The sequence below is a fragment of the Malus domestica genome, chromosome 03, assembly GCF_042453785.1.
Source record: "Malus domestica chromosome 03, GDT2T_hap1".
In the NCBI taxonomy this organism is placed as follows: Eukaryota; Viridiplantae; Streptophyta; class Magnoliopsida; order Rosales; family Rosaceae; genus Malus; species Malus domestica.
The window spans coordinates 9,962,600-9,990,175 of record NC_091663.1 but is presented as its reverse complement, the minus strand read 5'-3'; the positions used below and the strand labels follow the sequence as shown (position 1 = coordinate 9,990,175).

Genomic DNA, 27,576 nt, shown 5'->3' with positions numbered 1-27,576 from the left:
CAGCTATATGCAAGAAACAAACGTTTCAAAACAAAATCTGTTAAGAAAAAAAAAATTGAAGGGGTGCGAGTATTATTCAGTCAAAGAAATCTGTATTTGATTTTTGTATCAGGTTAAGGACTCTTTCAAGTCACTCTCTCTCTCTCTCTCTCTCTCTCTGTATTTTTCTAACGCGTCCAAAAGTCAAAAATCATCCGCTGCAGTCGCTCCTATTTTTCTTTCTTCAGGATCATTTAAACTGCACCCATAACGTGTATATTACCTTCATCTGTTCATTTCATATTCTATCATCTCTCTCTCTCTCTCTCTCATGATATTTGATCACTTGGATTTTTCCAGTCCATTGTTCATAGTCAATTGGGCAACTTAATTCAGAAGCATGGCAGGGGCAACGTCAGGAAGGTCGTTAGAGCAAACGCCAACATGGGCCGTTGCCGTAGTCTGTTTTGTTTTGGTCTTAATTTCAATAATCATTGAACACATAATCGAACTTATAGCAAAGGTAAAATCATACTATAAATGAAAGTTCATTAATTCGGGTTTTCGGACATTCTGTTCTTCAATTAGTTAACTGTCCTGGGTTTTTAATTTCAATATTACATATATTCTTTCATCATTTTTGCAGTGGTTAAAGAAGAAACACAAAAGAGCTCTTTATGAAGCACTAGAAAAGATCAAATCAGGTAACACATGTCGAATCATAGACTAACTGATTACAGAAAATGATTTATGGACACCACTTTTCTCTTTCTGCACATATGCGGTCCATTTTTCGTTTCTTGATTCTTTGTTTTTTTCATCAAAAGGCTATAAATAATCAGAGTTGTCCAAGAGGAGAAAAATGGTGTTGAATCATTTCCCGCTTATTAATTTAGTGAGAGTTAATATTAAGAATATTGAGCTAATACATATGTTTTGTTTGTGTTTGTGGTGTAAATAGAGCTTATGCTCTTGGGGTTCATATCCTTGCTCTTAACTGTGGGACAAGGACCAATATCAAACATATGCATATCACAGAAAATTGGCAACACCTGGCATCCATGTGGCAAGAAGCAAGAAAACAAATTGAATAAGGAAGAGAATGTGGAGTATGAGGATGAAATCCCGGGTAGGAGACTGCTCTCACTGTTTAACGAGACTGGTGGTGGCGCACGCCGTGTTCTGGCGGCTGCTAGCACCGATAAATGTGCAGCAAAGGTAGGAACTATACGAATGTCCATCACTTATATATTTTAATCTACAAATTTTCTATATATGTTTACAAAGAAAATACAATTATGAGAATTGCAAACTAAGAGAGGTGTATTCAATTGGGATTTTGAGGGATTTTAATTATTTTAATGAATCTAAGGGTATTGAATCAGGATTTTGAGTGATTATCTGAAATTCAAGGTGTATTCAATTAGAATTTTAAGATAGTTTATTAAAATCCTTAAAAATCCGGATGTATTCAATTAGGATTTTAAAGAAGTTTATAACATTCTAGGTGTATTGAATTAGAAATTGATTTTAAAGAATTTGAGAAAGTTGAAGAATTAGAGAGAATTGGAAAGATTTCATAGTGTATTTTAAGCATCCACAAATTTCACCTCTCCCCATGAGATTTCAAGGGAATTGAATCAAAATTTTATAGGGAATCTCTACAATTCACACCTCTCCCCATGAGATTTTAAGGGAATTGAATAAAAATTTTGTATTCAATTAGAATTTGGAAAAATTGAGGAATTAGATGGAATTGAAGAGATTTTGTAGTGTATTTTAAGCATCCACAAATCACACCTCTTCCCATGAGATTTCAAGGGATTTGAATCAAAATTTTACATAGAATCTTTATAAATTAGTTAAACTCCGTAAAAATCTATGGATTTATAAATATATTAAAATCTCACAAATTCCCTATTGAATACACCCCCCTAAACTTCATAAAAATCCATGGATTTATAAATCCATTAAAGTCTCTCAAATTTTCAATTGAATACAAGATTTTCGAAGTACTAATAACAGTTTCCAATGCAGATTAGAAACTAATTAGGAATGAAGTAAACACATTAATATTGTTTTTTATAGTTTAAATATCGATATTGGTTTATAATATAGGAATTACGGCTCATAGAATGTCAACTCAAATTTTGCAGGGTAAAGTATCTTTTATATCTGCGGATGGTATTCATCAACTGCACATTTTTATCTTTGTGTTGGCTGTTTTCCATGTCCTTTATTGCATCCTCACCATGGCTTTAGGAAGAGCCAAGGTACGTAATTTCTCATCAATTCATTCACGAATAATTAACTATTTCTCTTTTTAATAATTATTTAATGGTTAATCAATTGATGATGACTATTTGTGAGTTCAGATGAGAAGTTGGAAGCGGTGGGAAAAGGAAACAAGGACAGATGAATATCAATTTTCGCATGGTTAGTACTGCAAAACAATAATCTTGAGAGCCAAAAAATTTCTAAACAGCAAATTAATTAAATAAAATAATTGATTATTTAATTCTTGTAGTTCTCTAAGGAGGACTTTTAACTACAATACATGAAATCATTCAGAGTCAATGAGTCATTTAATTATTTGATTTTTGTTTCGTTGTTGCGTGTATGACAGACCCCGAGAGATTCAGGTTTGCAAGGGACACATCTTTTGGGAGGAGGCATATGAGTTACTGGACTAAAACACCTTTCCTTATGTGGATAGTAAGAGCTCTCTCTAATTCCTTTTTCCTTAATGAAAGTATAGTACTTATCACTTTGAATTTTTTGCATGCATGAAATGCATTATTTTTTCCATATCAGATTTGTCTGCGAAATGATATTTACGTACTTACAAAAAAAATGTTACGTTGAAGTGTTTCAAATCATGAACCTATCTAGTCCTACCTTTTATTTTGTCCACCTTCGCAACTAGACAAACCCTAGTGGCTTACGTACTTACCGTTTTGTTTATTGCAGCATGCCGTTTTTTTTTTTTTTTTTTTTTTTTTTTTTTTTTTTTTTTGTGGTGAAAAAGTTAGTATTCGCCACCAGCTTGACTTCGACATTGATATATTTTTATTCATTTTCTCATCACACACTACAGAATCCAAATACTTAATAATTATTAGATGCGTGGAAACTTATGTTAATCTTATGATTTGATCAGTGTTAAATAGTTAAATATTTCCAAAACTCACAAAGAAAAAAGGAAGTAAGTTAACAAAAAGAGAAGAAACTTGGACCAAAAAAGAAGTAACTTGGACAAAAAAGAAAGGAAGTGACTTGGACAAATCTTTTTTGTCGATGATATTGATTTTGATTGGTCTGAGGTTATCGACAAAAAAGATTTGTCCAAGTCACTTCCTTTTTTTAACAAAAAATAAGGCCTTTTATATTAGCACCCCACAAAATGTTGAATGCACTCCACATTAAAATTTAATATTAAATGACTTATTTACCCTACTATACAATGGCAATTTTGACCTTATTAGGTTTTTTTTTATTTATTTATTTTCTTCAACTATCAAAACCCCTCCGACCCTCCATAGTTGAACAAAACTCTAACCAATGAAACTACAAACATGTTGATTGATAAAAATTATTTTTGACAAATTAAGCACGAAATCGATGTTTCGGAAGCTTCACATGAGGTAAGACTTCATATTTTTTATTGTTTTAGTGATTTTGACAACATCAATAATTATTTAATCTTGCTTTTGATGCGTTATTCAAACTTCTATGTTCGTATTCATCTTTTAGGGATCATAGGGATTACATGAAGAATTAAACACGTAAAATTACCACCAAATATTAAAAACAGACGACATGGGTTTTAATGGTGGAATTGAAAACAACCCACATATGCTTTAAATCCCAATTAGCATCTTTTGTCAAAATTTCAGTCGGCATTTTTTGTCCAAATTAAAAACTTTATAAGATTTGAGAAATGTAAGGTGTATAAAAAATATGGGGTGCATGTTGAAAATGTAAGGTGTATATTAAAAATGTGGGGTGTAAGGGTATTATGGGGAGTACGTAGGGTGTATTAAGATAATTTTTAATTCAAAAAGTAAATGTGGGGTATATTTAGTATGTGGGTTTTATTCAACAATTTGTGGGGTGTTAATATAATAAACCAAAAATAATATTTACACTAAGAGAGTGGGGGAAGTGGGCTAAGCCTTAATATGGTCTTACCATAATAATGTGGTTCAACTTCACATTTGGCGAGAATCGAACTTAAGATCTCTCACTTACAAGTGAAGACAATTCCCCCTATACTATAATATGTGTTTCTACATCACGAATAGGCTTATTTAAAAATTACAAAGGAAAAGATTTATCATCGAAGGCATGTGAATGTACAAGGGGCTCATTTGAAAGTGCTTATAAAATGAAAGCGCTTTTGATGAAATTGATTTTGAGTTCCAAAACTATTTTTACCAAAAATAAGTTTAATCATATTAAAAACACTTCAAAACAAGTCCTAAATTGACATGGAGGCTTTCAGTTTAGTAATAAAAAATTTGCAACAACGAAAGGTCAACTGATCTCGCTCTCAACATATACAAAATATATTACTGTACACGTCTTCAAATTTAACTTTGATAATGTGCGTTTCTATAAAATAAACGTAATAATATGTAATGCACGTCAGAATTTTAACACTTTTTTAAAGAGTGGTTAAGAGTATATAGGATGTCGATTATTTGTTATATCTTTCCTGTTTTTGTTTTTGCCTGATTGTTTCGGTATATCTTCAACCATTCAAACCTTAATTCACTAATACTTATCTTTTCTAAATTTAAATTTTAACAAAAGAATTCGCGCTGCCTACCTAATTTTGATCAAGTGATTTGGAGATGGGAACATCACTATACAAATGTTTTCTCTTATAAATAACATGTCATTTAATAAGGAAATTAAAGCTGTCAATGAAAGTGACCCTGGCATGGCCATTGGAAATTAATAAGAAACTTAAGGCCTAATAGAAGTTTGATTGTTTAGGAAATTAGGTGAGTCGTGACCCTACCCCCTCTTCAATAATCTTTTATGGAAATTTTGTTCAAGCCATTTGTACGAATGAGAGTAAAGGCGTCCCATTATATATATAAGCGATAACAAGCGGAATGAGAAAGTTAAACTAGGAACCTCTTATACATAGATAATATTTTTAACTTACTGCTTTACAAGTAAGATAATATCATTGTAATTAAGTACTAGTAAAATAAGTTTAGGTGTAACGGGTGTATACACTAATTCTCTTTCTCATGTACGCTATTAATAGGCAATACTTTTTAACATTCACATTTTTATAATGTACCATTTCACATTTTGTATGTTATCAAACATACACAAGTAAAAAAAAATATTGTAGGAGTACTGTGTAGTAGTGTCCTAGTGTACAGGAGATCTCTTCTAAAATTATTTTAGGGTAAATCACATAAAACTACCTCAATTATTGAGTCAGTCACAGTTTCATACCTCATCTTTAAAAAAATTCAATGACATACCTCATCTTTGAATTTTTTACAATTTCATACCTTCCATTAGTTTTCTGTCAATTTTTCCGTTAAAATAGTGATGTGGCTTAAAAAATTAATAAAATATTAAAAAACTAATTAAATATTAAAAACTAAAAAAAAAACTTGTTTTTTTTTGCACGGGGACCCACCCCGTACCCTTTCTCCCCCCTCCCTTTCCTCCCCCACTTCTCTCTCTCGCCGTGCCCAGAACCCCCTTTCTTCCCCCTCTTTCTTCCCCCACCCATCTTCCCTAAACCCAAAATCAACCAGATACCATCCCAAACCCAGATCCCACTTCCCGTTGCCATTCTCTAGCACATCCCTCAGCACACCCATTCCTCCCTCACCTCCCTTAGCGCACCCACTCCTCCCTCACCACCTTCAACGCCCTCCTCCACAGCCACTCTCCGCCACATCCAGCAAATCTACCAAAACCCTTACCCCGAAAACCATCTTAAACTCTTCCTTGCTCTCCTCGTACCCGGCCACCTACGCAATCAACATCATGGCGTCCTCTGCGTCGTACTAGAGCAGAGAGATTTGAGGGTTTAAAGGGGCAAGGGAAGAGGGCATAAATGGTACTAGAGCAGAAAGAGGGTCGGTTGACCCGATTTGATGAAGGCGGAGTCGGAATCAAAAAGGGAGTCGGTCGATGGCGGTGTGGACGGAGGGAAGGCGGGAGGGAGTCGAGCGATTGAGTGGCGCAGGTGAGGTGGGTGATCGGCACGAGGGGGAGGGAGGGAGGTAGTGATCGACGCAGAGGATACGAGATGGGTGGGATCTGGTGAAGGAGGGTGCAGACGGGGTCGACGAGGTCGGGTTAGGGGGTGAAGGTGATGAGATAGTGAAGGGATCCAAGGTCAAGGTCGGGGCCGACGAGGCTACTGTTGCAGCGTGAAAGGGAGAAAGGGAGAAAGCATACGGGAGGAAAGGGGATGGCGGATGAAAAAACCTAGGTGGGTTAGGGGGTTCTAGGCACGGCGAGATAGAGAAGTGGGGGAGGAAAGGAAGGGGGAAGAAAGGGTGCGAGGTGGGTCCCCATGCAAAAATAAAAATAAAAATGATTTTTTTTAAGTTTTTTAATATTTAAATTTTTTTTTTTTTAAGCCACGTAACTATTTAACGGAAAAATTGACAGAAAACTAACAGAATGTATGAAATTGTAAAAAATTCGTAGATGAGGTATGACATTGAAATTTTTTAAAGATGGGGTATGAAATTGTGACTAACCCAATAGTTAAGGTAGTTTTATATAATTTATCCATTATTTTAACATGCAAGAGATATTCACAAAAGACAAACACCAAGATTAGCTGTCTGTTGAGGTGGTTTTATATAAATGAGTGGTGTGAAGGCGCTTTTTGATGCTTTTGTGGGGTGACAGGAATGAGAGAGATGATTTCAAATAGTCAATCAGAATATTTTCTCAATATCATTCTGGCTTTTGAATTCAATATAAGGATGCAGACCCTTCTAGATATTCAGAAGAAACGGAAACTAAAGATCTTAATAAGTGTTTCTGGATACAACCTCCCCCGTAAAATCCTGCATTATATAGCAGTCAAAAGGCAAAAAAAACTTCAGACCTTCCGAGGTTGTAAATTTCACAAGGTGCATGTGATTTGCTACCTGTCTACCCGCGTGTTGGCGGCGGGGCAGGTCCTATTAATCTGAGGGTGTAGGATTTTACTAACCTGAGAACTTAAGATGTACTTAAATAAAAAGAATAAAATTGCAGAGTTTTTTTTTTCTTATAAGATATATGGGTATAATTATGTTGGTACTCTTATTCAATATTTTTTCTTGCACTCTGAATCGAGAGTACTCCGATTCTTATAGGTACATTATGAATCGAGTATTTTATAAATAAATTGTGTTACTTCTAAAGTTAAACTCTCGAACACTTTCAAAATCGCTATACTAAGACAATCGACTAGGGTTTAGAATAGATTAGCATTTTAACTACATGCCAAATATTTGATAATAGATCATCCTATTACGAAATCCATAATAATATTAATTTTCTTTTAATAATGAGAATGTATAAGAAAGCTTTGGCTATACAAATTGGCTTCTTTTTTTTTTCATGTGAAGTTGTGAACAATGTGCTGTCTAAAGTTCGCCAGGACAGTTTCCTCCTTTTTTTCTAATAGTTTGACTTTTACAAGGGACACCTAATTTGATTTTGTTCATATTTCACGAAATTGATAGCTGCAGAAGATCATCTTCTTTTTTGTTAAATATATATTTAGTTTATTAAAGGGATTTTTATTTTGAAATGGATTTATTTAAGTATTGACTTTAGATTAACTCCAGCCGTGGAGTAAAACTCAAATTGTAGGTTCTAAATTTATCCAAACTTGCTCCAACCCTTGGGGCAAATATGAGTTTTAACCCATAACTCATTTCTGAGGCAAATTTAGCCCAGGATTTCCCTGGGGTTAGTGGAGCTGGCCCATCATATATGTGTATTTTTTTTTAGTTTTATATTTATAAGTTCATTGAATCTAACTGCTAAAATCTAATATGATCAAATTCAAAGATAAAAATAAATAAAAAAATCTAACGGTCCAAATTTAAATTTAACGGCTAAAGTAATTAAAAAAAATCTTTTAAGTGTTTCATAATCTTTTCATAGAACTGTTCCATGAGTTTCATATATATATATTAAAAGGTTACCTTAAGAAAAAAAAAAAACTATCCTAAACGCATTCTTTAATAATTCAGGCTCAAAGTTTAACTTAGAAGGGTTGGAGGAGAAAAAATATTTCCGGGTTAAAACCTAAATTTTCTAGGTTAAAAAATTTAGATTTTAACCCAAGGATTAGAGATGGTCTTAGGGTATTTAAATATTTTCACACGTTATTTTGCCTTACCCTCCATTTATTTTATACTATTGCAGGTTTGTTTTTTCAGACAATTTGTTAGGTCGGTTCCCAAAGTGGATTACTTAACCTTGCGGCATGGGTTTATCATGGTAAGTGCTTTATTAATGTTATTAGACAGAATAATAGTGATGAAATTCCAAAAGTTCTACACAAATTGAAAAGCAACTATATTGTATGGTACATAGACAATCATACAATATGTGAAGAAAAATGATGGAGCTACGTTTTGCCATGGGATAATACAAAGTTGTGACAGATAATAATAAAAACACTATATACATTAGTTTCGATAAATTGTAAACCGCAACCAATAACATTGTAAAACAATATTTCAGGCACATTTGGCACCCCAGAGCCATAAGAAGTTCAATTTCCAAAAGTACATAAACAGATCACTTGAAGAGGATTTCAAGGTTGTTGTGGGAATCAGGTTAGTGATTTGGTGTTTTCTTCTAGTTTTTATCCTTTTTATTTAACTGTGATAGACTTGATCATGTTTCAGATTGGGATTTGTTGAAGTAAACTTTAATTTTCTTAATTTGTTTCAAATTGCAGTCCTCCAATTTGGTTCTTTGCTGTGATATTCCTACTCTTTAATACTCACGGTGAGGAAACATATATAATATTTTTCTCATATATTTCATCACGTCTTCACCTACTAAAATGTATATGTTCACTTTAAATTCAAAATTAATGTTTGAAATTAATTACATTATTTGTCACTTAATACTAATGTCTAGTAGTATTCTTCTTCACTTATATACTTGTAAATGAGAAGTCTTAAGTTCGATTCTCGCCAATACGAACTTGAACCACTTTATTACTAGCTCATTGTGAGGCTTAGTCCACTCTCCCACCGATAATATTGTTTGTAAAAAAAAATAATAATTAATTACATTATTTGATTAAGCTTTCTTGAATTTTTCTTGGACAGGCTGGTATTCTTATCTTTGGCTACCGTTTGTCCCCTTGATTGTAAGTAAAATCTCTTCCCTCATCATAATCTACCAAGTAATTGTAATATAATAGTGGGACCACAAGATGGATAGATAGACCTAACGGTTTAAAATGCACTTGAACTTTCAGATCATTCTTTTGGTGGGGACCAAGCTACAGGTGATCATCACAAAAATGGGTCTTCGAATTCAAGAAAGAGGAGAGGTTGTGAAGGGGCTTCTTGTGGTTCAACCTGGTGATGATCTCTTTTGGTTTAACCGCCCCCGTCTCATTCTCTATCTCATCAACTTTGTTCTCTTTCAGGTACGTAACTTAACAATTTTAACAGAGTGTTTTCTTTTTTGAACTAATGCATAGCGTTAGTGAGTTTCCATCTGCAATTTTATCAGAGTTTTAAGTACTCAAATTTATATTAACATGAACTTAATTCATTTCCAAGGTTACATGATATATAGAATACATTTGATAAAGTAATTACTTATAATTGATTCAATTCCCTATACCACTTACTAAACTTAACTCGATGTGGAGAATTGTAGAGTAATTACAATTGATCCATTTTCCTCTTTCAACTTACTAAATTTAACTCAATCTAGAGATTTCTGGAGATGAGAGAATCTCGCTAACATATATTGACCCTTTTGCATCATCTTTTTTTTAAATTTCAGAATGCCTTCCAGCTTGCTTTCTTTGCATGGAGTTGGGTAAGCTACATCATCCAAATTCTTAATTAATTTGAGATTTATTAGATAAGTAAATAAAAAAAGTGAAGTAGTATACTAATTATCTGATGAATCTCGTACTTTTTGTCATTTCAGTATGAATTTAGCTTGAAATCTTGTTTTCACGAGCACACTGAGGACGTGATCATCAGAGTTTCAATGGGGTGAGTCTCACTTCTTCCTTGGCCTTAACTCTTAATTAATTCTTAGTTTCCTAACCGTTTAAATTGTTCTAACACACAACCAATGGTGGTGATTTTCAGGGTCCTCATACAAATACTCTGCAGTTATGTCACTCTCCCCCTCTATGCCCTTGTCACACAGGTAATGATCTAATTACATGACATGAACATCAATTTATAGATTTAATTGAGCAACCGTGTAGTTTTAATGAGAACCTAATTGATGTAATCTGTGAATTTGCATGATAAAATGACTATTTAGTCGTAATGACATTCAACTTCACTAATTAGAGCGGTCCTGAATTCTAGTCGTATGATCGTGAATGATTTGTCAATATATGACACTCGTTCTTATGTATTGTTGCCCGATTGAATCTAAATTGCACATATAAACCTGTTTTCCCTATATCAATGACTGAATTAAATAAATCTTGAAATTAATATTGACTTTATATGTTGATTTTTGCAGATGGGCTCAACCATGAAACCAACCATATTCAATGAAAGAGTAGCCGCAGCATTACGGAACTGGCATCACACGGCCAGGAAGCACATAAAGCAGAACAAAGGCTCCGTAACCCCAATGTCTAGCAGACCAGCCACTCCATCCCACCACATGTCCCCCGTCCACCTCCTCCGGAACTATCGGAGCGAAGTGGATAGTTTCCATACATCACCAAGAAAATCAAATTTTGAGGGTGAACGTTGGGCCAACGAATCGTCCTCCCCCTCACACCACCTCCATGTAGATGACACTTCATCCTCTTACCACCACCATGAGAGGGTTGATGTCAATGAAAAAATCTCGGTTCATGGGGAAGCTACTAAAACTAATACTAGTACTACTACCATGGAACCTGCTCAAACACATGTAATTAACATGGGACGGTCGAAAGACTTCTCATTTGACAAGAGGGAAAGTATACAATAGGTCGCAAATTTTGATGCATTATGTATCGTCATTAGAGATCGACACTGATTGGTGACAATATATGATGATAGCAAGGACGATGGCGCAATGATCGGAGAGAATGGAGATACTTGAACCCATAGAATTTGCATCCTACATTTTATAATAATGTTATATATATTTACTTCATCTATCTTCTTTGATTTGCTTCATATTTGGCAGGGATAGAGATACACAGAGTACACTGTTTCAATTGTTTTACTGTACTATGTTGTAGCATGTTTTCTGTAAAATAGCAACAATAAAGTAAGGAAAATTTTCACACAAGTAATGAGTAAATGAAAGGGAAGAGAACAAAATCACGAATACAGGGGATGCAGGATATATTAAATAACAACCATTATGTTTCTTTGGTGAGAACTTTGGTATTCTTCAGTCTCACATGATGTTTGATCGTCAAGAATCAAACATCATGAATATAAAAGCATGAAGTCATGATACTGCAGGGGTATTATTATTTTAGAAAACTAAAATTGAAGATGTGTACATTGTGGATGCAAATTTCTTTCTCCTTGATCTTGGACAAAATTGCACCTATAAAACAACTAACACCTTTAGTTAAGGCCAAAAGCCTCATGCGCCCACGATGAATGGCTTTGGCCAAAGAACCTCCGATGCCAAAGTTAGAATTTAGAGAGAAAAATGTTTAGAGAGCTTTTTGGGAGTTTTGCAAGAGTGTTGGAATGATTTTTTGGTGAAAATGGGAGCCTAATTATAGGGATAGGCCGGTCCTCTTTGGAGAAAAAGTGGCCGGCCATTAGGTTGGTCTTTGGGTTTAATTTTGGTTTAATTAGCCAATTTTAATAGGTATTAATTGGCTAATTAAACATAAGGGGAATGTTTTGATGGTTATAGAATATTTAGAATAAATAGATAATTAGGTTATGTAATAATTAGCTAATTGATTTAGCTAAAAAGGGGAAATTAGGTAAAAGATATATGGGGTGAAATAAATTTTAGGAATTACCTTGTAGAAGGATTTGATGAGATGAATTTTTGAATTGTTACCTTTTTGGGGCCTTTTTAACTTGATTGACGGATGATTGTCCGCTACTCGCGCGTAGGAATCCCGGTATGCCTCAAGGGTATTTTTGTCCTCTTTTACCCAAAATTCCACGTGTCGCCTTGTGATTCTTTTTGGCTCCACAAATGCCCCCACACCTGTTGGGCTGCTCGCAGGAAAGGGCAGCATGTGTAGAGATCTTCTTGCTTTATGAAACATAAGACTGCTTCATTTTTTGATGTAGATTCCCTCTTTAATAGGAAATTAGATCATTTTAGGAAAGAGAAATAAATTTCTCTCAAAGTCTATTTAAGTCCACCTTAAGGGGGTTATTAAGTCAACTTTGGAGAGTGATTTACTTTACCCTGCAAGAGAGAGAGCTTAGAGGATATTTGTTCCCCCTCCTCTAGCAATCTTCTACATCTTGCCCGTGCAAAGGACCGTCTTTCGTTGATTTCTTCGTCTTCTTCGTGCCATATCGATGTAAGAAAATTTTAATTTTTCTTGTCTTCTTCTTGGATAGTGTTGTCGCAGGGCAGCCGTCGGGGTGGTGTAGCACGTCGACTGGCAAAGGCCAAGAGTCGGCTCGACATGGGCCGAGGAGGTGTCGTGGAAGGACCACTGCTTGGGCAGCTCGGCTTGGCTAGAGCCAAGGGTAGCTTGTGCGGCTAGGGCTGCAGATATGACGCTAGGGCGCAATGTTAGGCGAGCCGTATGGCTCAGGTCTTTGGGTTCTTGGACCTAACTCGGGCCAGGCTAACGACTGAGAGAAATAAGAAGCTCATTGGAGCTCATGGGTTGCTGGAATGCTGGGCATGCAGGCCTCCTGCCTGCTAAAATGCTGGGTTGAGCTCATCTGCTAAGTACCGTGAATGTCGTTGACTGCTTAGTCCTCTTCGTCGGGAAAAAGGTAGGTTGCCCCTGAAAGATAAGGTAAAGAGGATTAAGGCGGATGCATTGGCTCATCTGATCGTTGTCATAGAGCTTACTATGAATGAAGGTCAAAAGAAGAGATCTTCCCCGCCTGCTCAAGATATGATGGTTAAGAGAAATCTGAAGACTTCTTCCACTGCTCGTACGGGTCTGCTTGCTGCTGAGAGGTCTGTGATTGGCAGGACTTTTTCCGATGGGAAGAAAAATGAAGCTACTAGATCTGAGCATGTGGCGCCTATCATCGAGAATAACTAGTAAGATTGTTGATAGAATTTCTCAGCGTAGAGGTCATGTCGTGCCCCCAGTGCCAAAGTCTGTACCTAGACGTCCGTTAGGAGCTAAGTCTGGTTCACCTTTGGAGAGGCTTGCTATTATGAAGAGCGATAAAATGGACTCTGCTGCTAAAGTGGCACTAAGGCCCACTCCCTCTGCTGTAGAGACTGACTCGCCTGCTGGGAAAGATGAGACTGCTCGCGTGGGCAGCTGTGAAAAATCCACTAAGCCTGCTTCTAGGGAGGCTGCTGAGATCCATGTGCTTTTAATACCAGATCTGCTTGAAGACATTAACGTTTGTGCCAAGTTTGTTGATGGCGTTAGAAAGGTTGTTTGCCCAAGTTCCTTTGCAAAACATATGACCCAATATAGAATAACTGCTCTGCTTGCTATAGTGCAGATGTAGCAATGCTGCCAATGAGGTGGCAAAGACTATGGCAGCTAAAGCTTATTCCTTGACTAAGGAGATCAAAAGGTTGGATTCTGAGCTCGTTTCTTTGAAGGGGTCTAATATTTCTGCCCCTACTTCTCTACAGCTTGAGACCGCTCGCCAAGAGATCATTGACTTGAAGACTAGGCTTGACGCGATCCAAGTTAAGTATGAAAGTGCAGAGAAGGAGATTGGATGTTACATAGCTTAGATTCAAGATCTTGAGTTTACAGTTTTTGAGCTTCGTTTCACTGTTTATACAAAGGATGAAGAGTTGATTGTTGCTTATAATCAAGTGATCCACTTTAAGAGAATCGTCGATAGGCTTGAACACCAAGTGTTGGAACTTCAAGGTGTACTGAAGATCAACGAAAGTCTAAAGAAAGAAGTGGATGAGTTGCAGCACGTCCGTGTTGGTCTACTTGAGAAGAATGAGCAGCTGAAGGGTAAGAATGATGGGCTCAAGGTTTCAAGACCTTCTCTATTTCTTCGGAAGACTTGCTTGCTTTTACTTTTAAGGCTTCCATTGGTGAAGTAGTTGGAGAAGTTGGTGCCTAGGCTGGGGCAATCGAGGGTGCAGTGCTGGATGATGCCGCTGCTAAGAGCGTCATGGCTGCTGAAGGTGTGGTGACCGAATAGTCGTGGGATGTCCAGGCTGCTAAAGTGTAGTCCTCTAGGTAGCCTTTAGGATTTTCTTTGTTTTTCCTTGTAGCTCTTGTTTTGCTTGAACTCATTCAGCCTTTGGCAATTGTTTATAAACATTCTTCCTTCGCTTTTCTTCATCTTCGCTTCTTTTGTTCATGCCCTAACCTTTAAACTTTATAGTCAAGTGGCAGGCGTGCTACATTTTTATAAGCAAACAGGCCCGCGTAGCCTATGCAGTCGTAGGTGTTGGTGTAGAACTTTGCAAAGTTGTTATCCATAGGGTTGGTAGCTGAATGCCTTACTTACAGAAGTAGACAAGTCCGCGTAACCACTAGGCTGTTAACCTTGGCTTTCTCCAATTCTGTAGGTTGCGTAACAAGTATCACAACACTTTAGGACTTGGTGTAGGTTGTTCTGCACTTGGCAGAGGTGAAGCTTATCGACTACGTAGCATGTCGGCAGTGGATAACACTTCGTATATGCACACTAACTTGTTTAACCTTTCACAAGAATGTGCGGTTGCATAAGTCTAGCGTGGTTTTACTGTTCGAAAGGCAAGCCGTAGGCAGTCTTCCGGAAACCGTAGGCTACCTTAGTGCACTCGGTAGCAACTTTAGGGTTCCTAGACAGCCGTCTGTAGGGCGTACTGCATAATGTGCCCCCTTCGTCTCTAGGGCTGACACGCCCCGAACCCGGGGTCGGTAGTAAAATAAGACCCCGTGCCCGAAACGCGAGTAAAAGTAAAAATAAATAAAAGGAAATCGACACGGGTTGAAAAATGAAATCCTCTTATTAAAATAACTCTGTAATCCTTACAGGGTGTACAAAAGTAATAAATTAAAATCCTTAAACTTCTCATCAATCACAACCTTAGCTCTTCTAACACCTGTCTTGCCAAATAACTCATCTGTAAAATAATAGGTGAGGAGTGAGCAACAACCACCGTCACTCAGTGAGTAGAATATATAATATGCCAGTCAAGCTTGCCATTTTAATAACACTATAAAATAGGATAATAATAATATCAAAGCTTTAGCTACATAATTCCATATCACATCATCCCTTTACGTGTCCATTATATCCTTCATAAATTGTAACTCACCACGTGACCCCTAATGACCATTTGCCCTAATGTCCCCATGTGCAGTTTACATTTATCTCTCGGATTAATGCAACACTAAAGTTCTCATGCTCCATGAATATTTCCAAATACTCACATATCACTATATTAATAATTCCAAAATCATTTCAACAAATCCAACATGCTTGACTTAAAATAGATAGAGATTTATAAATAGATAAAACCCACAATAGTTCGTGGTTTTCATTTATCAGAAAATAAGAATATTTTGAAACACATTACATAAACCACTCACCTCGATAATCCAAGCTTTAGCAAGACAACCCAACTAACATCTCCACAAACCTCAAACCCTAATCTCTTTTTAACTCTCTCTCTCTCATATATATATATATATATATATATATATATAGTACGTCAACTCCGAAGCATGCACTGAAATGCTAGCTTCTTTCCAAAAACATTGGAGCAAAGATCCCTATTTATACTAGTAGGAGACGGTTAGGACAAGACTCTAATTGGTGCAAAGATCCCTATTTATACTAGTTGGAGGCTAGATAATGGTGGCCTGCAAGGTGTCAACCACATAAGAAAGGAAATGATACGGTGTAGCCACCTAAGGCTATTTGAAGCCACGTCCAAGTTATATAGCTTGGAACACTCAGCAATTAGATTGCTTATTCACTTCTAATACATCATATTACCTCATATTGCATGGCCTTGTTAAGCCACCTCAACCTATCACCCCACTCAAGTACCACGTGTCATCCTAACTGGCAAAGCAAACAAAGGAACCAAGTAAACTTGGCAAACATAAATAAAATAAAATAATAATATATATATATATATATATATATATAGGTCACGGTTATTAAGTAATAATGAATAAAATATAATATAACAAGTAAATGTACATATAAATATAATATAAATAGCATTGTTGAAATAATATTGTAAACATATTTTTAAAATACGAGACCTTACAATGGCTCGGTTCCCCGCGGATTAGGCCAAGAGACCCAAAATCCTTCAGTTAGCTAAGCCTTAAAAAAGACCATTGTGGCTAGTTCTAGGAATCCTGGCGCAAGCCATCGTGCATCTAGTTATACTAAGGCAGCCAGGCTCATCCACGTCTAGATATTCGGAGTGTAAATTTTATCCTCCCGTCTTGGAGAGCTGACTCATGTGGGTGTCAGGGAATTGGTTTACCCTCTCGCACTAGAAAGCAATTAGTTTACCCTCTCACATTGGAGAGTATGGTTGGTCCCTTGGGGGGTGTAATTCTTGCGATGAGTCCCTAAGAAGGGCGTGGTTTTCTTTTGAAGTGCAGGAGTGATCAGTTGTTGTAAGCATGCAGCTGAGCCAAGTTGTGATTACTTCTGAATTCCTCATTGAAAAATGAGTGAAACGAATGAGAACTTAGCTATAAGGTAGGAACTGCATAACAACTGGATAACCTCAGCTTGTGAGGTGGTGCCCGTCGAGCTGCTTGAGCCTTCGAGCTTTGATGTAGCGGAAGGTCACACATGGTACTTCCTCAGATTGTAGGTGTTCCGCCACTTTTCGATCTTTTTGTCGTTTCATGGTGGCGACGGTGTAATTACTCTTGCTGCCTACTCTGTTGATCTTGTGCGGACATTCCCATATGGGATCCATCTTTTTAGAGCCTTCTTCTCGGGCAATGATGAAGGCTTTTCTTAGGACTAGATCTTCGGGCTAGAACTGCCTGATCTTAGCTCTTTGTTGTAGTTGGAGATGAGCTGCTGATGGTAAGTTGCAATGCAGGTGCTGGTCTGCTCGCGCTTCCCCTCTGCCAGATCTAAGCTTGTGACCATCTCCTTACTGTTCTGCTCAATGCTTGGTAGTAGAGCAGTGATACTTGGCTTGATGACATTGGGATGAATGATTGCTTCTGAACCAAATGCCAAAAAGAAATGAGTTTCACCGGTTGCTAATCTTTTGGTGGTGCGATATGCCCATAAACATCTGGGGAGTTCGTCTGGCCATTTTTCCTTCTTTTTGGTAAGGGATTTCTTGAGGCAGTCGATGATCATTTTGTTGGATGATTCGACCTGCCCATTGCTTTGAAGATATCTCGGCATGGACATGTGCTGCTTGATGTTATATTCTTGGAAGAACTTCTCCAAATCTCTGCCTATGAATTGCGGGCCGTTATGGGTGACGATGGACTGAGGGATGCCAAATTAGCAAATGATGTTCCTCCATATGAAGCGTTCTATGTCCGTCTAAATCGTGATCCTCATGGCTCTGCTTCTACCCATTTGGTGAAATAGTAGATTGCCACAATCATTATGCCTTTGCCTCCAGTAACAGGCAGCATAAGTCCTACTAGGTCGATTGCCCACTTCATGAACAACCAAGGACTCGTCTGCGAGTGTAGCTCGCTGGCAGGCAGTGCTGGTACCGGCTTATAGCGTTGGTAGTGGTTGCAGTTTTATACTAACTCTTTAGCATCTTGGTGCATGATATGCCAATAGTAGCCTGTGGTAAGAGCTTTTTGTGCTAATGATCGGCCTCCGAAGTGGTTTCCACGAACGCCTTCGTGGATTGAGCTTAGAACCTTCAAGTCGTTGGGATGAGCTAGGCAGCAGAGATATGGTCCGGTGTGGGATCTTTGGATGAGAATGTTGTGACACTTAGGCTGCTGGCTCTGTCTTTATGCTTGGCTTGTCAAGATATTCCATCGAAATAGAGCGTTTTAAGTTGGTTATTAAGGGCGGAGCCTAGGCAGGCTAGTACGTATACGTAAGCGTTGTCTGCCTGTGGAACTTGAGTGAGGGTGTAAGTCTGAAACGCCTCAAACAGTCTTGCTAGTGATTAGCTGGGAATCGAAATGAATTGAAAGCTTTTTCACCACCAAGTATTTTGTCATTCGAAGGCCTACGTAAATACCAGAAGTCTCCATCGGGTGGAGCAGGGGTAGCTAGAGTGTGCTCGGCTACTTCCGGGGCATCGTTAAGCCGCTCTGTTACGTCACCTAGGCTCGGCATGAAGGCGCAGTAGGGAGCTGTGGAGATGGGGCCATGTCACACGCAGCAGGAGATGCTCAACTGCCAGTATTGGGCCACTCTAGAGTTGAATCATTAAGCAAATGTCGGCTAGGGCTATGTGGTGCGCAGTAGGAAGTGGTACTCAACTGCCGATACATGTTGCTCATATATAGAATCTTTTAGGGTGATGAGGACAAAACTTGTTTTCGAGTGTGTCCTTCCAATGTTCGTCTACCCTTGGCATGTCTTTTGGGTCGAGTTGTTGCGTTTGTCAGAAAACTTTGCATCCGCCAGGGTCTACCCCTTTATTGTCGCGCGTCTGGATTGGGCGGAATAGTACGTCATGAGGATAACTACAAGCATTTGAAAGTAAAACTTGAGCTTCCGGGTTGCAACAACTATCGCCAAAGTTAGTTTTTGAATTTCTGATAACATCAATGAGAGCTTTTAAACTGTGGAATACAACTGATAGCATCAAGGAGAGCTTTTAAACTATGGAATATAGGTAGTCTGGCCCCTAGCTCTTCTCGTATGATGGTAGAGCTTATTGCTGCTTCAGATGTGACTTTGAATCTCCTTCAGAGTAGTGGGGGACTTCATATTCAAGATCCCTCGGATTTGCCTTGAATGGGCATCGGCGAACTTCGTCCCAAAGTGCATGCTTTTCTGCCAGAACGAAAGAGTCTGCCAGAGTTAGATCTTCTTTCATTATCAATTTTCTGAATAGTGGGTGGTCTGCTGGAAGTCCTTTTTGGAAGGTTGTTCTAGCTATCAAGTCGTTGCATCCGACTATATTTGCCTTCTCTGCTTTGAACCTCCTTACATAGTCGCAAAGCAACTCCTTTGGGTTCTTCTTGACGTCGAACAAATGGTCGGACTTCTTTTTGATCGAGCGACAGAATGAATATTCTTTGATGAAAACCAAAGAAAGTTCGTCAAAATTTCGGATGGATTGTAGCGGCAGGGTGTAGAACCAATTTTGCGTCTCGCCTTGTAGAGTGGTGGCGAATATCTTGCACATGAGATCATTGTTGTTTCGATAGAGGATCATTACACTTTGGTAATGCTTTAAGTGTCTCTCCGGGTCTTCATCCCTTTTGAAAGATGTGAAATGTGGCATGCTGAACTCGCGTGGAGGCTCTACCTGCTTGATCTCGTCCTTGAAGAGTGACCTGCTTATGTTGGTCATGTTCCGTCGTAATGCATCGTGGATGACCTCGTTATGTTGGAAATTATGCAATCGCTTGGTCAATAGTCTATCTACTTCTTCCTCAATTTTCCTTTGTTAAGGTAATGGAGCTCTCGGCTGCCCCCAATCGTGACTTGCTGATCTAGGCTACTCTTCCATGTGTTTGGGTCGTCTATGCGGCGAATGCAGTGTATGTAGCGCGTTCCTAACAAGCGAGCGAGTTCTTCGCAGACTGCCAGTTGAACTTGAGCCGTATTGAGTGACTACTTCTCTTTGTCTGTCGTGCTGCCTACTCTGATGTGAGGTGCATAATGCTCCTTGCGGGCTTAGCCGCGAATGAACACTTCGCCTAGAAGGTTGATCATGTTGACTATCGAAGTATGACCCCAACCGTGAATGTATGCTCGTCTGTGGGCCTAGTCGAGAGTACACACTCCTCCGCGCTCTAAGACAGGAGTATACACTATCTCGGGGGCCTAATCAGGAGTGTACACTGCTTGAACACTCGGTTTGTGGCTGGTCGAGTGACTGCTTGCTAAGACGCTGCTAGAGAGATTCTTTGTCTGCCCTTGTCCTACTTCGGGACACCTCGTCTGGGGCACGTTGCATCCTGATGCAATGCAAAAGTTAGTTCACCCAGGTCGTTTGCTATACGAGGGCTCTCGTTAACTCTATGACTTGTCGAGACAAGTGTTGTTCTCCATTTGGGCTGGAATAGCTTGGAATGAATACGTCTTCTTGAGCAGTGGAAGTGTGGTAGACTCCGGGCGTGAGATTTGAGTTGGGAAAAGTCAAATCCAAAGAAAAATGTGGTGAAAATGCTCCCGGTTCGATCGTCGGTCTGAAAATTTGAAACCGAGACGGTTGAACTAATCTTGAATCGATTTGGGTTGTTTGGAATGCCACGGAAGCAGGCTGGGCCACGGGAGTGGGCTGCTCGGCTGGAGCAGGCTGTGTCACGAGAGTGGACTGGTCGGCGGAAGCAGGCTGGGCCACGAAAGCGGGCTGCTCAGCTGGATCAGGCTGGGCCACGGGAGCAGGCTGGGCCATAAGAGTGGGCTGCTCGGTGGGAGCAAGCTGGGCCACGAAAGTGGGCTGCTTGAAGTGTGATGCACATGGGTGCGAGGCTTGGGCTCGGCTTAGCAACGTGTTGAGTTCGCGTTGGGCTTGGAATGACATGGCTTAGGTGATAGCCTTAGTGCCATGAGCCTTGGATGGCATGGCTCAGGCCATGGTGAAGGCACCATGGACCTCGCCACGGGTGGCTACCGACATAGCCACTGCGGTGGTTCCCGTGGTGGAAATTCGTGGTGGTGGTACCGCTCCACTTATTGTCACATTTAGCCTCGTGGATCGTCGTGGTTCCATTCCTTGGATATTGGAATTTTTACTCATGAAATTTTCTAAATTTCTAGCCACTATATTCTTCTTTTACGTTTTATCAAAGAATCTTTGCAAATAAAAAATTTTAATAATAAGAACGTATGAAAAAATACAAGTAGACTAGAAAATAGAGAAAAACCTTTTTTATGCAAGAGTCTTCTACGAGTGTGGATTTCTTCTCTCAATGAAAGCACCAATTTGTGGATGCAAATTTCTTCCTCCTTGATCTTGGACAAAATTGCACCTACAAAACAACTAACACAATTGGTTAAGGCCAAAAACCTCACGCGCCCACGATGAATGGGGGGGCTTTGGCCGAAGAACCTCTGATGCCAAAGTTAGAATTTAGAGTGAAAAGTGTTTAGAGAGCTTTTTGGGAGTTTTGCAAGAGTGTTGAAATGATCTTTTGTTGAAAATGGGAGCCTATTTATAGGGATAGGCCGGTCCTCTTTGGAGAAAGAGTGGCCGGCCATTAGGTGGGTCTTTGGGTTTAATTTTGGTTTAATTAGCTAATTTTAATAGGTATTAATTGGCTAATTAAACATAAGGGGAATGTTTTGATGGTTATAGAATATTTAGAATAAATAGATAATTAGGTTATGTAATAATTAGCTAATTGATTTAGCTAAAAAAGGCAAAATTAGGTAAAAGATATATGGGGTGAAATAAATTTTAGGAATTAAAGGATTTGATGAGATGAATTTTTGAATTGTTACCTTTTTTGGGCCTTTTTGACTTGATTGACGAATGATTGTCCGCTGCTCGCACGTAAGAATCCCGGTATTCCTCAAGGTTATTTTTGTCCTCTTTTACCCAAAAATCCACATGTCGCATTGTGAGTATTTTTTGCTCCACATACACTCTATATCGTGATTGTTTAAATCGCGATACATGATGAAATCTGATTCAATTTTTGTACCACCAAACAAGATGCCACAATATTTCTCCACAGCCTCAAGATCTGCATGGGCTGGCTTGCCAGCGACGCTATTTGATATTTTAACCCGAAAAACTAATACATGTACGTACGCAGTAGGCATACAATCCCTTCCGAAAAACACGAAGCACTTGCGATCACCTTCACCGCATTCACCCAACAAGAAACAGTTATCGGTAAGTAAATAATTATTGAACATCTCCTTAAGCTCTGGTAGCATTTGACACGACTTTGGGATCCCATATGAATCCAAATGATAAGCAACAAGCTCTTGGCTCCCCTTAATCCATGCAATTAAAAATCCCCCAACATCTACAAGAATACCAGAGGGAGAATACCATGGGAATTTGATCTCAAAGGCCTTCAGGTTGTTTGCATCCTCCCATTTTTCTTTGTGAGTGTCAAAAAAGTATGAACCAGACTTGGTACAAATAACGAGCCTATGGCCCCTAGCAAAGTAGTTTAAGACATTATAAGTAGTACCACCTCCTTCATAGCAGGGTGGATTAGGGATATGTTTCCACCATTGGATATACCGATCAAAAACTTCAAAATGGTTCTGCTCGGTTGGCTGAAATTTTTTTATTCCGCTCATCCACTACTCTCTAGAACATAGATTTTCTTGTAGAGGGTGACCACAATAGGATCGGTCTTGGGACCGACCTGGGAACGTTGGTAACATTGCGAACGAATGGACCTTCCCGATGAGTGGGATCAAAAGAAAAAACATCTAAGTTGGGCCGGATGTCTGACTGTAGTTTCACACCTCATCATGTACACTTTTGAAGCGACAATCATGTTTCATACAAAATGGAATTAACGTTGGAATATAAATTGTTTTTGGTTATTTGATTTTTAAGTTACAATGTTCTACTTAAGTCAATAAATCAAATGTAGAGCCTAGATCCAATCCATCTTTGACTTATATGTCTTAGATTGTAGTCAAGTGTGATGCCATTGTTGATGACCTAGTGTGTATGGTTTAGATTGAATTTAGTGCAAAAGTGTAAGAGATTGTTTTTTATGTGAACTGTGCAATGGATTGAGCCACAACTTTCTTTACACAGATAATATAAAACTTTTGTTCTTCATTCTTTCAGCTTTTCTTAGTAAGAAAACAACATCAAATACTAAAAGTTAACATAATATTAGAGCAGGGTTGACCCATATGTGAAGTCTAACAATCATACGTGCTTCACGTTACCTGATTTGTAACGTGTTTGGTTTCAAAATTCGTCATAGTGAGGAGGTGTGGGAATATATGAAGGTAAAAGAGTCATACGTCGGAAACGGAAAAAACCTTGTGGGCTAAGGATTATGATTCTTTGCTCATCAAGTATAAGATTTCTTGTCCGCTAGGGATTAGTTTTTTTTTTTTTTCCTTTTTCTCCAATGAATGAGAGTTTTATATTGGTTATTTTATAAGTCAGTCACATTGTAGTAGAGGGATTATGTAGTTATCTCAACAAATTTATAGTGAAATTGTTTTAATTAGTAAAGTATTATATGTAGTTTTATATTTTGTTTGTTTGTCTTGCTGAATATTACATCCCACCAATGCCTGAATTCCACCGCAAAGACCACTACATTTGGAAACTAGCACAAAGGCTAATCCTCAATAACCCTAGTGGCAGTTTGTGTTCACACCCCAAGACACCAATTTTGCCGTCGTGGTGACATCCAAAACAAAGTCTGCTGCAAAACGACAGTCACAGCCGCCTTAAAACGTTTTAAACCAAACAACCCCTGGTTTTTCATTGTTTCCAGCGGCTAGCTGCTACACCTCTCTGTCCCTTATTTCTTTCCTCTCTTTATATAAGCTACATCCAGTGAACTTTTGAGTTATAAAAAATAAGAGTAAATATTGAGTTAGGAATATGGAGGTAGCTGAGGGACTTTTGGGAAGGTTGGGCAGGCAGTGCTATGCAGTCTTGTTTTTGGGAGTTGTACTTGTGACGGTCACGGTGTTTCACTACGTCGGCGCTGAGAAGGAGCCGAAGGACCCGAAAGAGCGCACCAGGCGGCGTCTTTGTGCCGTTCAAGGTCGATTTTTTCATCCCAGCAGCCAGCTTACTTAGAGGTATATCTTGCGGCAAATCGAGCAGTGAATCACTGAATCAGATCTTCATAGGTATATATAATATATGATGGCTTTTTGTTCTTGTAATCTTGTAGGAACAAGTCTGTAAAGTTTTAACTTTTTCGCTGGTGGTAGGGTAACTATAATTATTGTGTCGTATGAGTTTTGTTGACATCACCTCTCCCAGACCCTGCGTAAAGCGGGAGCCTTGTGCACTGGGTACGACCTTTTTATGAGTTTTGTTGACAGAGTTTGTAATATTCCGGTTTAAGTATTGACTTGGTTATGATAAAATCATCATTGAAGTTCTTTTTATGCAGTTACTGTATTCAGTCCCAAGGAAGTTGAAGTTCCTTTTTGGTCCAGATAAGTTTCATTACAAGAAACAAAATATTACATAAGCCCAAAGAAAATACAGAATCACCTAATTAGTCAAAGCTCAATAACAATAATTACAATCTAACTCAGGCCCATAAGGATTATAAAAAAATAAAAAAAATAAAAAAATAAAAAAAACAAACCAAAAGAAAATGACCAATAGGCGAGGATAGGGGCGAAAGCCCGACATACACATTTGGTCAAACGATGGATCCAAAAGGATCCTCAACACCCAAATTCGTGCAACCCAAATCCCTCTGCCATCCATAGTGTCATGGGGGGCGCAGGAAAAGGGAAGAAGCAATGGGTAACTCTGCAGCGAGAGGGGAGATGAAACTAGAGGTATATTAGTGTCTCGCTCACCAATCCGAGAACGTTAAACATTTGTAGTGAGTTCGACATTTAGTTTTTGTCAATCATGACTCTAATTCAAAGGGTCTTTCGTGCGTGCAACAAAAGGAAGTGAAATATTGCATATCAAGACGTCAGAATAGAATGAGAGTCCCGTGGATAGCTTAATTTAAAATGGAGAACGAAGTCTTCAAAGTTGAGAGTTTAAACTATCCATAAAAAGGTAAAAAGGTTTCTAACCATGCCAAGTTTAGTGTGTTAACGTGAAGAGAAATGAGAGGGAAAACACTCTGAGAGTAAGAGAGAATCTTGAAGAGCAATCTTTTCTTCTTTCACACCTTAACTTTTACAAGACTCAGACTTACAATATAAATACTCACAGTATAACTACCCTAGGACATAATACACCCAATCTCCTAATGACACCTGTCACACAATGCAATGCATACAATATATTTCAACTCTCTAATCCTAACATTCCCCCTCAATCTTATGGGAGAAAGGTCCGAGCATAAGATTGGAACAATGATCAAGAAACAGAGAGGAGCACAAGCCTTTGGTGAAGATATCGGCATACTGATGCTCAGAAGCAACATATTGCAGAGTAATGGTGCCTTGTTGAACACGTTCGCGCACAAAGTGACAATCAATCTCAATATGTTTGGCTTTAGAGTGCAACACAGGATTGGTGGCAAGAGCCATTGCTGAGATGTTATCACAGTGGAGTATGGGTGAAATAGAACTGGAAATATGAAAGTCCTTGAGGAGTTGTTGGAGCCAAACCACTTTGGCAGTGGTAGTAGCCATCACCCTATATTCAGCTTCAGTAGAAGAGCGACTGACAGTGTGCTGTTTCTTGGAACTCCATGAGATGGGATTCTGTCCAAGAAAGATGACAAACACAGTCGTAGACCGCCTATCATTAGGATCCCCAGCCCAATCAGCATCAGTATAGGCTTTTAAATCCAAAGAACCAAGTCTGAAACATATACCCCAGCCTAATGATCCTTTGAGATACCGAAGAATGCGTTTGACTGCAACAAAGTGAGAATCCAAAGGAGCTTGCATAAACTGACACACTTGATTCACAGAGTAGGCAATATCAGGCCGAGTGAAAGTCAAGTATTGTAAAGCACCAACAATACTTCTATAGGTGGTAGGATCCTTATAAGGAGGACTACTGTGCTTCAGCAACTTGTGATTGGGATGAGAAGGAGTGACATAAGACTTGCAATCAGTCATGGCTGTTTTATGCAATAAATCCTTCACATATTTGGACTGGTGGACAAAAAGTCCCTGGGAATGATACTCAATTTCCAACCCAAGAAAATAACGCAATAGGCCCAAGTCCTTCATATCAAACTCTGTAGTTAATCGTTGAATCACATATTGAACACCCTCATCACTATCACCAGTGAGGATGATATCATCCACATAGAGTAATAACACAACCATAGAATGACCATCATGCTTGATGAACAAAGAAGAATCTGAATAAGAAGACTGGAACCCCAAAGTAAACAAGAACTTGGTGAACCGATCATTCCAAGCCCTAGGAGCTTGTTTTAGGCCATAAAGGGACTTGTGAAGCTTGCAGACATATTCAGGATGAACTTGATCAACAAACCCCTGTGGTTGGCACATGTAAACCTCTTCTTCCAAAAAACCATGCAAAAACGCATTTTTGACATCTAATTGCTTCAACTGCCATCCATACGTAGCAGCCAAGGAAAACAACAACCGAACAGTAGTAGGTTTGACCACCGGGCTAAAAGTTTCATAATAATCCAAACCTGCAGCTTGAGAGAACCCTTTGGCCACAAGACGGGCTTTATATCGAGCCACAGACCCATCAGGATGCCTTTTCACTTTATAAATCCATTTACAACCCACAAGATTTTTGTTTTGTGGAAGAGGAACAAGAGTCCAGGTTTGTTGCTGAGTAAGAGCTGCCATTTCTTCATGCATGGCTTGTTGCCATTCAGGGGATTTAGAAGCAACACTGTAAGATGAAGGTTCTTTAATACTGTCACACTGAACCTGAGCTGGAAAAGCTGTCTTGTTCTTGAAAATCCTCGATTTAGATCGAGTCTGCATTGGATGGGAATTATAGGAAGGAATAGACACAAGTTGCAGATCCGTAGCCTGAGAAGTGGCAGTAGAAGGATGTAATTCATGATCCGCTGAATTTCCAGAAGTACTTGTAGAAGAGGGGACAAGGTCACCATTGAGCAAGGACTAAGACTGAGTAATAGGGAATGATGCAGTAGAAGAATGGTCAAACACCTGTGGAAGAGGTATAGGTATAATAGGAACAGGAGTAAAAGTATTGTGATGAACAACATAAGAAGAACCAGATGGCAAAGAAACTGGATGTGGTTTGGGAGAGTGGACACCAGGAAAACTATCTTCATCAAATAAGACATGGCGAGAGACAATTAACTTGTGACTGCGAAGAGAATAACAAATGTAACCCTTGTACTGAGAGGCATACCCCAAAAAAATTCATGCAGTGGTTTTGGACTCAAGTTTGTTAGATCGATAAGGTTTGAGGGATGGGTAGCAGACACACCCAAACACTCTTAAATGATCTAACTTGGGTGGAGAGTTGTATAAAGCTTCAAAGGGAGATTTCATACCTAAAACTGAAGTGGGCATCCTATTG

At 38.7% G+C, this 27,576-nt stretch overlaps 2 protein-coding genes across 2 annotated transcripts; one reads left to right on the top strand and one right to left on the bottom strand.

The window, feature by feature from the left end:
* Positions 1-246: 246 nt before the first annotated feature.
* Positions 247-11,484, top strand: LOC103401509 (MLO-like protein 6). The gene is made up of 15 exons (XM_029099804.2): positions 247-502; positions 626-683; positions 941-1,197; positions 2,136-2,252; positions 2,355-2,415; positions 2,606-2,694; positions 8,401-8,475; positions 8,722-8,816; positions 8,942-8,991; positions 9,321-9,361; positions 9,473-9,646; positions 10,012-10,047; positions 10,162-10,229; positions 10,329-10,389; positions 10,717-11,484. The coding sequence occupies exons 1-15, from the start codon at positions 380-382 to the stop codon at positions 11,176-11,178; spliced, it is 1,767 nt and encodes a 588-aa protein (XP_028955637.2). The 5' UTR covers positions 247-379; the 3' UTR covers positions 11,179-11,484.
* Positions 11,485-19,137: 7,653 nt separating this feature from the next.
* Positions 19,138-19,782, bottom strand: LOC139194644 (uncharacterized). The gene has a single exon (XM_070819538.1). It carries the CDS (start codon positions 19,780-19,782, stop codon positions 19,138-19,140), a length of 645 nt encoding a protein of 214 aa, XP_070675639.1.
* Positions 19,783-27,576: the final 7,794 nt, after the last annotated feature.

Coding starts and splice junctions, on each gene's coding strand:
- LOC103401509 (XM_029099804.2), top strand. CDS start 380: ATGGCAGGGGCAACGTCAGGAAGGTCGTTAGAGCAAACGCCAACATGG. Junction 2,416..2,605: donor TGAATATCAATTTTCGCATG/GTTAGTACTGCA, acceptor CGTGTATGACAG/ACCCCGAGAGATTCAGGTTT. Junction 8,992..9,320: donor CCTACTCTTTAATACTCACG/GTGAGGAAACAT, acceptor TTTCTTGGACAG/GCTGGTATTCTTATCTTTGG.
- LOC139194644 (XM_070819538.1), bottom strand. CDS start 19,782: ATGACCAACATAAGCAGGTCACTCTTCAAGGACGAGATCAAGCAGGTA.